General features: G+C 40.2%; 1 protein-coding gene across 5 annotated transcripts in view; it reads right to left on the bottom strand.

Annotated features, from left to right (window-relative positions):
* Positions 1-1,667: 1,667 nt before the first annotated feature.
* ADAMTSL3 (ADAMTS like 3) overlaps positions 1,668-14,948 on the bottom strand; it is a 454,464-nt gene continuing 441,183 nt past the window's right edge. For 2 of the 5 annotated variants that reach the window (XM_035303954.3, XM_035303958.3), the window contains 3 exons: positions 10,295-10,392; positions 4,498-4,712; positions 1,668-3,792 (listed from right to left, as the gene is read on the bottom strand). In XM_035303954.3, coding sequence (XP_035159845.3) covers positions 3,686-3,792; positions 4,498-4,712; positions 10,295-10,392 — 420 coding nt within the window. In that variant the 3' untranslated portion in view covers positions 1,668-3,685. Of the gene's footprint in view, positions 3,793-4,480; positions 4,713-10,294; positions 10,393-14,948 lie in introns of all 5 variants that reach the window. The other 3 variants (XM_035303956.3, XM_035303955.3, XM_035303957.3) reach the window with 3 other exon arrangements.

The raw sequence follows: 14,948 nt of genomic DNA, 5'->3' as shown, positions 1-14,948 counted from the left end.
GAGAACAGCCTGGGCAACACAATAAGACCCCATCTCTATAAAAAGTCAACAAAATTAGCCAACATGGTGGTGTGCACCTGTAGTCACATAGCTACTTGTGGGGCTTAGGTGGAAATATCACTTGGGCTTGGGAGGTTATAATTACACCGTGGGTGACAGAACGAAACGCTGTCTCAAAAAAAAAAAAAAAAAGCCCAAATCCAGAACTGAAGACAGCAAATGCTGGCAAGGATGTGAAGCAACAGAAATGCTGCTCATTCATTGCTGATGGGAACACAAAATGAGGCTAAGTACAGTGGCTCATGCTTGAAATCCCAGCCCTTGGGGAGACTGAAGTGGGTGGTTTGCTTGAAGCCAGGAGTTTGATACCATCCTGGCCAACATGGCAAAACCCCGTCTCTACTGAAAATACAAAATTAGCCACATCTGGTGGCACATGCCTATAGTCCCAGCTTCTTGGGAGGCTAAGGCAAGAGAATTGCTTGAACCCAGGAGATGGAGATTTCAGTTAGCCAAGATCATACCACTGCACTCCAACCTGGGTGATGCTCTGTCTCCAAAAAAAAAAAAAAAAAAAATACAAAATGGTACAGCTGTACTATGGGAAACAGTTTGACAGTTTCTTACAAAACTAAACATACTCTTACCATATGATCAAGCAGTTATACTTCATGGCATTTACCCAGAAGAGCTGAAAACTTACATCCACAAAAACACTTGTGCATAGACGGTTATAGCAGCTTGATCCATACTTGCAAAATCTTGGTGGCAACCAAGATAATCTTCAGCAGGTAAATGGACAAATAAACTGTGGCACATCCAGACAATGGAAGATTATTCATTGATAAAAAAGCCATAAGTTATCAAAATATGAAGAGATATGTAGGAACCTTGAATGCTTATTACTAAGTGAAACAGCCAATCTTAAAAGACTACATGCTGTATGATTCCAACTATATGAAATTCTGGAAAAGGCAAAACTATGGAGACAGTAAAAAGATCAGTGGTTGTCAGGGGTTTGGGAGAAGAGGGGAGGAATGAAAAGTCAGAGCAAGGAGGATTTTTAGGGCAGTGAATACTGACGGATACCTGTCATTTCATAATTGTCTGAACCCATATAATGTACAATACCAGAGTGGACCAGAGTGGACACTAATGTCAACTATGGGCTTTGAGATATGATGATGTGTCAATGGAGGTTCATGCATTGCGACAAATGTACCATTCTGGTGGGGGATGCTATATATGTATTGTGACATGACTTACATGTGGGAAATCTTTGTACCTTCTGATCAATTTTGTTGTGAAATTAAAACTCCTCTAAAAAAGTCTTTAAAAAATTAAAAGGCTGTTAGTACCTCTTGTTCTGCCAACTGCTGCTTCCATCAATACCAGTTTCAGGTTTTCTGTTTGGGACTTCTTTCTTCTGCTGCTCTTGAGATTCTTTTAAATATGACTCTCAATACTACTGAGTAGAATGAGGGTGTTAGAATGAACATCTGTGAGATCTGCTCTGAGTCTTGTAATCCACACTCCAAAGGACAGTCCAGGGAATCAAACCTGTTGAGGTTGCTCTTAGACTACTAACAAGGGGGCAGCCAAGATGACAAGACCCAAGGCTCATCATAAAATAACCATAAAATAACACACGTAAGCTGCCTACATTCATAAGGATGCCACCGAATCATCAAAGTGAATTTATTTCTGAATTACATAAGGATCATGAAAGAGGACCATTAGCCTCACGTTATAAAACCAGTAGTAAAGTACAGTACACAGGAATGCCTTTTGAATGACAACAATGAAAGTACAATAGCAAATGAAACATAGTAACTTATAACTTTAAATACAAAGTGAAGCAATTTAATAAGAAATTTTGTTAATAAGAAAAATATATGTCCCATGTCTTTATTACATACTGTACAAAATAAAATATTGCACCTTTCATATAATAAATATATACAAAGAGTATGTTACAAATGAACTTTCTTTTAATTTAATAACCTTCAACATCAAATGTGATTGATGATTAGCAACTCATGGGCTGGTGTGTCCTCCTCACCTTCCCCCATCCATTCCCAGTCACCAAACCCTCCACATACAGTAGTGCTCATCCCAGTGTCAGTGAGGCTGAAGTTAGAACAAAAGAAACCACACGCTCAGGATATGGTAGAGAAACTAAGCAAGTTTTTCCACAGACACATCCTAAGCCAAAATCCACTGTTCAGTTATTACTGACCAGGGACTAGGCCCAGCACAACCTGCTGCAGGTAACTTTGTTGCCAAGAGGCGGCAGGCAGCAGGTGTACAGGCAGCTGAGACCCTGATAAAAGAAGTATGACCACTTATTTGGACTTGTGTGCCATCTAAAGTCATAACTGGTGGTGTACAGGGAAAAGACCCTATAACGAAATCAGTTTCAGAATTTACAATTTAATGCTAGGCTGAACCCACTTCAGCAACAACGTTTACTCCAAACCTAACCTCCATCCTGACACTATCACTAACTCCAGCACTGGCCCCACTTTAAACCCAGTCCAACCCTGACCTAACCTGGTCCTAACCCTTAAAGCCAACTGTAGCCTTAACCTTAACTTCCTTTCTCACCTAACCCAATTCTAGCTCTAATCCTAAAACTAAAACTACCCCTTAACTTTTCCCCAATTCTTAAACCAAATCCTGACGCCAACCCCTAGTCCTTAGCGTAACTTCCAGCCTAACCTAGTTAACTTTGGATTTACTGGAAAATCAGCTCAAAACAAGTATTTACTATAAAATTATTTTCAACTATTGTTTCTTTTTGGATTACTGTCTTATAAATTTTCCAAAATAAAATCCTCAGGAGTACTACTTTAAGGATAAATTAGGTCGAATAAGGCTTTGTTTTTCTGTTTGTGTGCAATAGAATGGTGCTTAGAAAAAGTTTCATTCACAGCTCCTAAAAGAAAGTTTTGAATATAATTAAAAAAAAAAAAAGGTTAATGTTCCCTCTTCTTCGACTTCCAGGATGCCTCATTTGGTCACAGATGGATTTCTGTAGTTGTACAAATGGTAGCAATATCTACTCTGTGTTTTCTTCCCTGGGTGTTCTAAAAGCAGGGACAAGATTCCATCCCTCTGTGAATCCTTGGGTCAGTCCGTGTGACAGCCTATCCAGAGAGATGTTCTTCTTTTCACAGACTAAACTTAAGGATCTTTGAAAATGCTGTTAATGCCAACATCTTAACAACTACTGGCCAGAGCTTCTAAAATGTGAATACTTTATAAACCTGTTGAAAACCTACAACTCGAGAGAAGAGGAAGTCATCAGTCGCTGTGTTTCCCAAGTGTTTAGAATGTACCACTCTGTGCGAGTCTACAAATCACAGGAAACAGGCAGCACATGATGATGTGCTCATGATCCTGGCGATTTCTTGATTTGACAGGCAAGATGAGCTCCCAAGCGCAATGGCATGCATACTGTAGTATTTTTGTTCATCCTTGAATACATCACTTAAAAAAATTGGAATATAAAACTACCATGGGAAAATTTCACTTTACATCTTAACAGTGGTGTTTTTGCTTCAACCTCTGTTTGATCCATAGAATCTACTTTTAAGAAATACATGTTTTGAATCGACATGGGGAAAAGAGCTTTTATATTCCTCTTTTATCTTCACAGCAGCATCATGACCCCTCCAGAGCTTTACCCCTCTTGACATGACCGGCAGCACCTTTGTTTGTAGAGGTCTAGAGAACACAAATTAAGATGTTTTATAAACATACAGTAGTGAGTTGTGTCTGTGCAGTCTCCTGCAAGAAAGAAAAACAAATCTATAACATACAACTTATTAAAGACCTACTTACAAATTATTTGATTTTATGAAAAGCCATAAACTGAGATTGCAGAGTGAGATGAAGAAACCAGTTTTGGGTTAGGGCCACAGTTTTGTACGAGGGTCAGAAGTGCAATGGACTCCCTTTCAGCTCAGTCAAGTGACTCGCTGCTCTCCGCACCCTCCCAGCCCCTCTGGCCCATGCTGCTCCTTTTAGTGCTCAGAGCAGCAATAATGCAGGGTCACGGACTCTTTGAAAAACTTATGAAAGGTACACACCTGCTTCCTAGAAAATAAACCTACAATTAATTTTTACATATAATTTCAGGACATTGGAATACCTACCCAAGCCCATCCATGCAACCTTTGTCTTAGCACATAAGACTATCAGGCAGAAGAGAAGTGGGTGGAGAGACTGCCAGTGCCTTTCAGAACGGCAGTAAGCAATGCTACTGGCATGCTGCTGATCCAACTGTCTTTTTCTCTAGAGAACATGGAGCTGCACCCACATAAAGGAATTAATCTCCTGATGTCTCAAGCTACCAAATCCATTTCGAATAGCCCATCAGATGGGACACAGATGAATTGATCACCAGCAGGGTCTGGCGCAGTGATGGTGTCATCAGGATCTGATGCCATCAAGGCCTCTGGGGCAGTGGAGGTACCTGAGAGGTGTACGTACTATCACAGGAAGGCCTGAGACAGTGCCGCCAGGAAGCTGGTTTCTCTTTCTGCACACAGTGTCTCTTGGCCACAGGTTTGCAACTCCTGGTGTGGATACAGTCGACTTTCCGAGACTGGAAGCCCCTGCCACAGGCTGCTGTACAGGGCTTCCAAGGGCCTGCAAGCCAACACACATCACAGGCCCCTGATGTGCAGTTCCTTCTTAAGGTGGGTCTGAAATGAAAAACAAAAAATAGGAGAGGCAGGGTGTAATTTTTGCTGAGACCAAGCCTTTTACCTTACTCTATATTCTATGTATTAAGGGTTGGATGGAGAGTCCAAGACCAAGACATCCCCTGCTGTTATGCCATATAGTCTAGAATGACAGAGACAACAGTCTCCACCACCTGGGGCTGAGTGTGCCTGCTTAGTTGTGCTCTGATGAAGGATGGCAAGCAAACCATGTGTTGCCACTGACTTCCAACCCCAAATCAATGCTCACACATCCTGACTAGCTGGAACAGATCAATCTTGGCAAGGAAGAGAACTATTTACTGTAATGATCTACAATAAGCCACCTCAAATGTGTTAACAAGACTTAAATTTTCTGTTTATAAGAGCTCAAAACACACTGTGGTGTATGACTTTATATGTGAGCAATCTTGTCTGCTAAAAGAAGTACTCTTATTTATACTTAAATCACACCAAGACTTGCAGTCAGAAACTACCAAAGACCATATGAGAAGAATCTACCTTCGATTTCCTTGTCCTTTAAAACAGACAGGAAGTTAATACCCTCTGGTTTTTGAATAGACATTTGCTAAAGAGGATAAAGCCAATGTAGTGGACCCACATTGGGGTACCTGCCCTTGTTTCCTAAGGCAGGGCTCCTGGAAGACATATTTGCACTGCATGAGAGTGTCTTCCCAGTCCCAAAGATGACAGGAAGAGGGCCCTAACTTGAGCTGATAGAATAACTGTATTTCTCTTAGGATTTGGAGGTTGCTGGAACCAGGCATGTAAACCTGAAGCTTGGAGTAGTAGGTGGCTATATTTTGCCACATGGGCCACTGATATAGAAAAAAAAGTTTTAATAAAGAGCAAAGAATGAAGCAGAAACATACAGAACTGCAGAGATGTGAGGAAAAAAACAATGACTTCCCATTTCTTAGTTGTAGTCCTTCCTGAGGTCTGACTGCATGCTCCCTGTTCTCCCTTTGGATTCTATGATACATTTTTGTTATCCTATTAAAGGTTCCTTATCAGGGCACATAAATCCATAAGGCTTGTTTTACGGAAAATGTAATAAAATGGAGAAAATTGTGATACACAGAACTCTAAGGGAGAGTGTTGCAAGTAGTTGGAAGCAATCCTTTAATTAGCCAGTAGGGGGAGACTCTATCAAAGGGTTTACTGGTTTACCTAACGTAGTACTGTCCCACCAAACCGTTCATAAGGTTTATGGAAGAGGTGAGTGTCCTGTTAGCTGCTTCTGTTTTCCCCAGTGGGTATGATTCTTAGGGACCAAAAATTGAGTCACTATGAAGAAAAGAGAAGAGACTGAGTACTCCTCAACCATCTCCCTATACAGAGACAAGCTTTCCACTGAAAAAAACTTGAACAAACATCATTCTCAGCAAACTGACACAAGAACAGAAAATGAAACACAGCATATTCTCACTCATAGGTGGGTGATGAAAAATGAGAACACATGGACACAGAGAGGGGAGTACTAAACACTGGGGTCTATAGGGGGGATAGGGGAGGGCCAGTGGGAGGGGGAGGTAGGGAGGGATTGCCTGGGGAGAAATACCAAATGTGGGTGAAGGGGAGAAAGCAAACAAAACACACTGCCATGTGTGTACCTATGCAACTGTATTGCATGCTCTGCACATGTACCCCAAAACCTAAAATGCAATAAAAAAAAAAGATTTAATAGGTGCAAAAAAAAAAGAAAAAACTTGAACAAATATTCAAAGAATATATTTAAAAGAATACCAAGTTATTGTGCAGAAGTGTTGGATGGTCTTATTAATAAATCCCTTGCTCCCTTTGCATAAATATTTCCAAATTGATTTTTGTTTCTAGCCCGAGGAATTGTAAAACAGCCTCTTTTGCTTGGATGAAAGGGCCAGTGGGAAGTCAGAAAGGGCTATCTTTCTCAATACAAAGAATGAGAAGGGCATAGGGAGCTTCAGAGAAGCTGAAGCCCAGGAAAGCTCAGAGGCTGGTCACTGAGGACACAGGAGGAAAATAGATAAATAAAAAGCAAGGTCCGTTCAGTAGAGGGCATCACTTCCTCCTGGCCAGGGACACCTGAGCCAGGTGAATACAGTCTGGGCACCCACACTATGCACATAACTGGGGATCATGTGTTTTTCTACATGAAGCATGAGTGTAGAAATGGCAGCAGAAATCGTAAAGTAACCTGTTTTTACTAACTTTTTTCAATTTCTCACTTCTATTCAGTCTGACTCCACATTTGCCTCAAATAACTCCTTTCACCATCAGCCAGATGGAACTGCTGATTCTGAGTGCAGCAGATCCCCAGCCTGGCTGGTGATGAGAAGCAGGCAGAAGCAAACAGCTTTAAAATGATGTCGATGGCCAGGCAATCTCATGGAGGTTCTGATTCACTGTCTAAGGTGAGGCCCAAGAATCTTTATTTTACAAAAATTTATCAGGTGATTCTGACTTCAGAGGTTAGAAGTCACCACTTTGAGAAACCAGCTTTCTGTGTCTTCAGCATTCTGTAGGTCCCCATGTTGTCACCTTGCCATATATCTGAGCTAGCTCTGCCCTGACAATTCCCATTGCCTCTACAACTTTTCAATGGAAGCCACAGCTCCCAAACCTTTCCAAAGGCATATAGTAGACACTAGCAGACAGCCTGCCCACCACTGATCCTGCACTCACACCACTAATGCTACTCCCTATACAACACTCTCTAACATTTCCTGAGGCTCTACTATGGCAAATGGGGGGTCTCCATTACTCTCTGTCCACCCACTCAAAAGTGAGTTCTAACACCTCCCTACCTACAGTGAGCCCAGGGTCATACACCAATCCAGCAGAAGTCTGTGGGGAAAAGGGCTAAAGCACTGCAAAAGAAACCCTCGATGGCTCTCTCTACTAACCAACTTCATCTCTCATCCATAAACCACCACATATTTGCAGAAAAAATATAACAGTATGAAAGAAAATCACCAGGTTATAAAAACAGAACAGCCAATCCTGGAGGAAACAGAAATAAAAGAGAAAATGAATGGCAACTTGACTCCTCACTACCCTGACTCATTCCCAGCTCTAGGAATTTTTCTTCCATTATTAAAAAAAAGTTTACCTTTCATTTCACTTCCATATCTCTTGGTCTAAAACCCAGTTTAATCAGATTTTGAGCCTCTTGATAGATCCTTCTACTCCTTATCTTCTCTATTATATTTTCTGCCTCTTATTTTTTGCTGCCTTTGATTAGAAAGTATGTGACTTATCTAAGGAACTGACAGAAGGAAAATGTGGCTGGAACATGAAGAGTGAGAGAGCATGAGATTGTGGATGAGGCTGTAAAGAAAAGTAGGACTTGAATGTATGTGTTTTTTGTTTTTTTTTTGAGATGGAGTCTCACTCTGTTGCCCAGGGTAGAGTGCAGTGGCATGATCTTGGCTCACTGCAACCTCCGCCTCCTGGGTTCAAGCAATTCTTCTGCCTCAGCCTCCCAAGTAATTGGGACTACAGGTGTGTGCCACCATGCCCAGCTAATTTTATATTTTTAGTAGAGACAGGGTTTCACAATATTGGCCAGGCTGATCTCGAACTCCTGATCTCAAGTGATCTGCCTGGCTCAGCCTCCCAAAGTGCTGGGATTACAAGTGTGAGCCACCATGCCTGGCCAAGCATGTGGTATTTTATAGGTCACACTGAGGATTTGGTCAGTCTTCCTAAGAGAAAGTAAAGCATCTAAAGTAATTTTAATCTAGCAGGGAGATGGGTTGTGGTGTGGTAGGATCAGATTTGGATTTGAGGAAACTCACTCTGGCTGCAGTGTGAAGACTGGGTTGGAGAGGAGCATGGATGGATGAAGGGGACCAGCTAGACAGCTGTGATGGTAGACCACATGAGAGATGACAGTGGTGTGGCCAAGGATAATGGTGGCAGAAAAAAAATGTAGATGAGTTCAAGAAGAAAAAATACAAGACATAAAAAATCATATAAAAAAAGTAATCAGGAAAGTACAAATTACAATGAGATCTAAATTTCCATCCATCAGATTGGAAAAATTTTAAAAAGACTGCAAACCTATATCTTGTTGATGAACAGGGGGCAACTCTCACATATTGCTGGTGTAGAAATCTTGATGGAAATTTGATGGGATCAAAATGAGCATTCCTACCAATTCAATCCCATATCTAAAATTCTACCCGATAAAAAGATTACCCTTGTGCACAAAGATATATGTTCCAGGATATTTACTGCAGCTTTCTTTATAATAGCAAAAAATTGGAAATCATCCAATGTCCATTAGCAACAGAATATTAGGTTCAAAATTTAGATAGAATATTGAGAATAGAATAGAATATTAAGTACAAAAATTAAAAAGAATAGTTAATTGCTACTTGATGGGAAGCATCTATAATACATTCATTCTCAGGTAGAAAAAGCAAGTGTCAGAAAAACACATATGCAACCCATGAATGTATTTGTGTTGTAAATATATCTTTGTGAATGCAAAGTAAAACATCTGGGATGATGCACATCAATCTGTGTGTGGTCTCTATCGTCTCAGCAAAATAGGAAACTAGGTTTCTGTTGAGAATGAAAGCAGCCATTCCAAACATTTTCCATTTGAGGAGAATGATTCAGGCTTGAAATCACTTTGTGGGGAATAGGAAATACAACTGACTCTACATTGCCAAACCTTACTGAAGGCTTAAAATGGTAACCCAGCCAATTGTCAAGGTCATCTCATCTTCTCCAGCAAAACTCGGGACACGGAGGAGGAAGAAATAGCTAGATATTGAGCATCTCCCATGACCCAGGCTGCTTAGGTGCTTCACACTAAGCGAGATCATTAAAACTTTCTAAAATGGATGATAATATTCCACTTCGCATATTTGGTGGCTAGGCAGTCCAAGGTCACACAAAAAGCCAGTGCTGTAATAAAACTCCCAGGCCCCTGATTAGTGTGCCTTCTAGGCTCTCTCCCCACTTTCAGCTGGCTGGGGTGCTGTTCTCTGGAGTGGTTGAGCTGCCAGATGGAGGGCGTCTGGAACTCTGGATGACCCCATGAACACAACCCTTCTATCCCTAAACCATCTACCAGCTCAGACTTTTATAAAAGGAGAAAAGCAAACTCCATTCTTATTTAAGCCCCTCAACAAGACTAAAGTTTGTTTTACTATCTGCTAAACCACTGTGCCAATATCCTAATCAAAACATTTTCTAAACAGAGAAATAAAGCACTTCATTAAAAGCATTAAGAAGATTTAATCTGTAAGCCTAAATGGAATATTATTAGGCTTGATTAACTTAGTATGTAGAGGGAGAAGTATCTGCCTATTCTCAAGTTATTCTTTTTCCCTTTTACCACATAGAGTGGTGTCCCTTTAAGATCCAAATAATCTGTAATTATAAATAGTGCACATTAACTAGTCTTTCAGTATAATACATAGTATTGAAGATGGCACTAAATAAATCACAATAGAAAACTGCCAATTATGAGATTTGGTAGAAACTAGAAAGAATTCGATTTTCAGGCAGTTATAATCATTGTCCTGAGTCAGGAGAAAATGTGTATTGCTCTAGGGTGGGGCCACTACCTCCTTCTGTCATCACAGTTGGAGTCAGAGCTGTTGTGTTGACAAGCTGTGTGACGCTGCTGCATCCTCACGGCACCGCCCATGCAACGTCCAGGACACTGGAATGAAAAAGTACAATGCGGTGTAAACCCTGCAAGCTCATGCATGCTGTGTGGTACTAAGATCATGTACTGAGGCAGGAGAGCTCAAGACCTATTACAAGGGTACTGTAACCAACTGTCCTCACGGGGAGTTAGAGAAGATTAGGGTACACCTGTGTGGGCCAGACACCTCTTTTTCAGAGTCAGGAACATACTTTCTAAGTTTCCTTTCCCCTTTGTATTAGTTCTTTTCATACTGCTATAAAGAAAGACCCAAGACTGGGTAATTTACAAAGGAAAGAGGTTTAATTGACTAAAAATTAAAACTCTTTCCTTTGTAAATTACTAGTATTTCAGTATAATATATATTACTGAAGATGGCACTAAATAAATCATAATAGAAAACTGCCAGTTATGCAAGTTGGTAGAAACTAGAAAGAATTCCATTTTAAGGAGTTATAATTAAGTTCAGCATGGCTGAGGAGGCCTCAGGAAACTTATAATCATGTCAGAAGATGAAGGGAAAGCAAGGCAGCTTCTGCACAGGTGGCAAGAAGGAGAAGTGCCAAGTGAAGGGAGAAGAGCCCCTTTATAAAACAATCAGATCTTGAGAGAACTAAAACTGTTCCCATGAGCCAATTACCTCCACCTGGCCTCTCACTTCACATGTGGGGATTTTAGGGATTACAATTCATAATGAGATTTGTGTGGGGACAAAAGCCTAACCATATCATTCTGCCCCTAGCCTCTCCCAAATCTCATGTCCCTTTCACATTTCAAAACCAATCATGCCTTCCCAAGAGTCCCTAAAAGTCTTAATTCATTACAGCATTAACCCAAAAGTCCAAGTCCAAAGTCTCACCTGAAACAAGGTAAATCCTTTCTGCCTATGAGTCTGTAATATCAAAGGTTAAGTTAGTTACTTCCTAGATACAATGAGAGTAAAGGCATTGGGTAAATATAACCATTCCAAAAGGGAAAAGTTGGACAAAATGATGGGAGTACAGTCTCCATGCAAGGCCAAAATCCAATGAGGCAGTCAAATCTTAAAGCTCCGAAAGATCATCTTTGACCCCATGTCTTACAGCCAGGTCATGCTGATGCAAGAGGTGGGCTCCCATGGCCTTGGGCAGCTCTGCCTCTGTGGCTTTGCAGGATACACGCCCATTCCTGGCTGCTTTCACAGGCTTGAGTTAAGTGACTGAGGCTTTTCAGTCCCCAGTGAGAACTCTGCGTGGAGGTTCCAACTCCACATTTCCCTTCTGCACAGCTCTAGCAGAGGTTCTTTATGAGGTCTCTACCCCTGCAGCAAACTTCTGTCTGAACATCAAGGCTTTTCCATACATCCTCAGAAATCTAGGCAGGGGTTACCAAACCTCAATTCTTGACTTCTGTGTATCTGCAGGACCAACACCATTTGTAAGCTGCCAAGGGTTGGGGCTTACACCCTCTGAAGCAATGATCTGAGCTGTATGTTGGCTCCTTTTAGCCATGGCTGAGACACAGGACACCAAGTTTTCAGACTGCATAAAGCAGCAAGGCCCTGGGCCCAGCCCAGGAAACCACTTTTTCCTCCTAGGCCTCAAGGTCTGTGATGGGAAGGGCTTCTGTGAAGACAACTGACATGCCCTGGAGATATTTTCCCTGTCGTTTTGGCAATTAACATTTGACTCCTCGTTCCTTATGCAAATTTCTGCAGCCAGCTTCAGTTTCTCTTCAGAAAATGGGGTTTTCTTTTCCATCGCATCATCAAGCTGCCAATTTTCTGAACTTCTATGCTCTGCTTCCCTTTTAAACATTTATGCTCTGCTTCCCTTTTAAACATAAGTTCCAATTCCAAATCATCTCTTTGTGAATGCATAAAACTGAATGCTTTTAAGAGCATCCAAGTCACCTCTTGAATGCTTTGTTGCTTAGAAATTTCTTCCACCAGATACCCTAAAAATCATCTCTCTCAAGTTTAAAGTTCCACAGATCTTTAGGACAGGGGCAAAATGTATCCAGTCTCTTTGCTAAAGCATAGCAAGAGTCACTTTTGCTCTAGTTCCCAAGAAGTTACTCATCTCCATCTGAGACCACCTCAGCCTGGACTTTTTTTGTTTTTTTGGAAAGAAAGAAAAAAAAAAAGGAGTGAAGGAGAGGAAGAAAGAGGAAGAAAAAGAGGGAGAGAAAATGGGAATATTGCTTTATTCTAAAAATGGGTATTAATAATGGCTGATCAATATTTTGTGTATTTAAAGTGGAGAATGTATATTTGTGTATTTAAAGTGGACAGCTCTATAAATATTTATTAAGTTTACTTGTTCTGGATCTGAGTTCAAGTCCTGGATATCCTTATTAATTTTCTGTCTTGTTGAGTCTAAATCTCTTTATGGGTCTTATGTATCTGGGTGTTAGGATCATTAGCTTTTATTGTTGCATTGATCCTTTTACCACTATATCTTTGTTGCTCTGAAATCTATTTTATCAGATGCGAGAACCGCAACTCCTGCTATTTATTTATTTTTGCTCTCTATTTGGTTGGTAAATCTTTCTCCATCCCTTTGTTTTGAGTCTTTGTGTATCTTTGGATGTGAAATGGGTCTGGATGTAGCATACTGTTACATTGGACTTCATTGTCCATATCATTAACAGCATTTGGTCAAAACCCTTCAACAAGTCTCTAGGAACTTCCAAACTTTCCCAAACCTTCCTTTCTTAGTCTGAGTCCTCCAAACTGTTCCAATCTCTGCCAATTACCCAGTTCCAAAGTCACTTCCACATTTTTGGGTATCTTTATAGCAGCACCCCACTCTCTGCTGTACCAATGTACTGTATTAGTTCATTTTTACACTGCTATAAAGAAATACTTGAGACTGGGTAATTTACAAAAAAATTAAAAAGAGGTTTAATTAACTCACATTTCTACATGGCTGAGGAGGCCTCAGGAAACTTAGAATCATGATGGAAGGCAAAGGGGAAGCAGGGAACTTTCTTCACAAAACAGCAGGAAGGAGAAGTGCCAAAGGGGGAAGATCCACTTATACAACCATTAAATCTAGTGAGAATTTACTCACTATCACAAGAACAGCAGGGGGAAACTGCCCCCATAATTTAGTTACCTCCACCTGGTCTCTCCCTTGACATATGGGGATTTTGAAGGTTATGGGGATTATAATCCAAGAGGACATCCGGTTGGGGACACAAAGCCTAACCATATCACCCTCCTTTCTTCCTCAAAACTTAGACGACCTCTGGGGAGAAGGAAAAAAGGACATGGCAAATCTTGGATCAATAGGGCTTAAGTCCAGAAATGACTGTGCTTAAAACTGTAAAGGTCTGCCAAGTTTGGGTTTTTCTCCTGTGAGCAAAAACGAAGACTCATGAGCTAAGTTGAGTTTAATTACAGGAAAAAATTAAAAATTTTGACATTCAGTTCTCAAAATTTTTACTTATTTATCATAATGCCTATTAATTTGTTCTTATAACTTATTTTATGCTTAAAAAAGTCTTGCCTATCATAATAGTTCTACTTGCATTTACTTACTTATACACTTAGTTCTTTAATCAAGTTAGAATTTATTTTGGTGTATATTCTGAGTCTGTGCTCTGATTATACTTATTTTTCTTACATTAGCTAGCCAGTTTCTCTTGTACTGCCTTTTTTCTTATTTTGACTAACCACTTTATTGAGATACAATTTACAAACCATACAATTTACCATCAAATGTTAATGGATTTTAGAGGTGTGTAACCTGTACCATAATCAATTTTAAAACATGATTATCATCCGCAAAAGAAACCCCATACCTTTAGTAGACACTCCTACCTCCTCCCACTGCCTTTCCTCAGTCCTAGGCAACCATTAGGCTACTTTCTCTCTCTACAGGTTTCCCTGTTCTGGACACTTTGTATAAATGGTATCATACTGAGCGGTCCTTTGCATCTGTCTTCCTTCAATTACTGTAATATTTTCAAGGTTTAGCCATATGATAGCACATATCAGTACTTCATTCCTTTTGATGGTCAAATATTCCACTGTGCAAAGGTACTACAGTTTATCTACTCATCAGTTGTTTCCTCTTTTTTGTTATTGTGGGGTAGCATTACTTGGGCTGTTTCTACTTAATGACATTGTGGTTATTATGAATAATTCTTCAATGAATATTCACGTACAAGTTTTTGTGTGGACATATGTTCCATTTCTTATTTGTATTTTTTTGCCCTAGAATATAGATCCTGAATGTTTAATTTCTTTTGGATACATACTTAGGAATGGAATTTCTGGGTCATATAGCAGATCTAATCTAACATTCCGAGGAACTGCCAGGGTGAGAAAAGTGTCTGTGCCATTTTGCATTCCCATCAGCAGCATGAAGGTTCCAATTTCTCCACATCCTCACCAACATTTGTCACTATCTCTTTTTGACTAATGCCATCCCAGTGAGCCTAATATTGTATCTTATTGTGGTTTTGATTTGCATTTCTTTAATGACTAATGTAAAGCATCTCTTCATGTGCTATTGGTCATTTGTATATCTTGCTGATAGTTTATTTGTGTTTTTATTACTGAGTTGTAAGTATTCTTTACATAT

This window comes from Callithrix jacchus, chromosome 6 (assembly GCF_049354715.1).
Source record: "Callithrix jacchus isolate 240 chromosome 6, calJac240_pri, whole genome shotgun sequence".
NCBI classification, from domain to species: Eukaryota; Metazoa; Chordata; class Mammalia; order Primates; family Cebidae; genus Callithrix; species Callithrix jacchus.
This window is presented reverse-complemented; position numbering and strand designations above follow the sequence as displayed.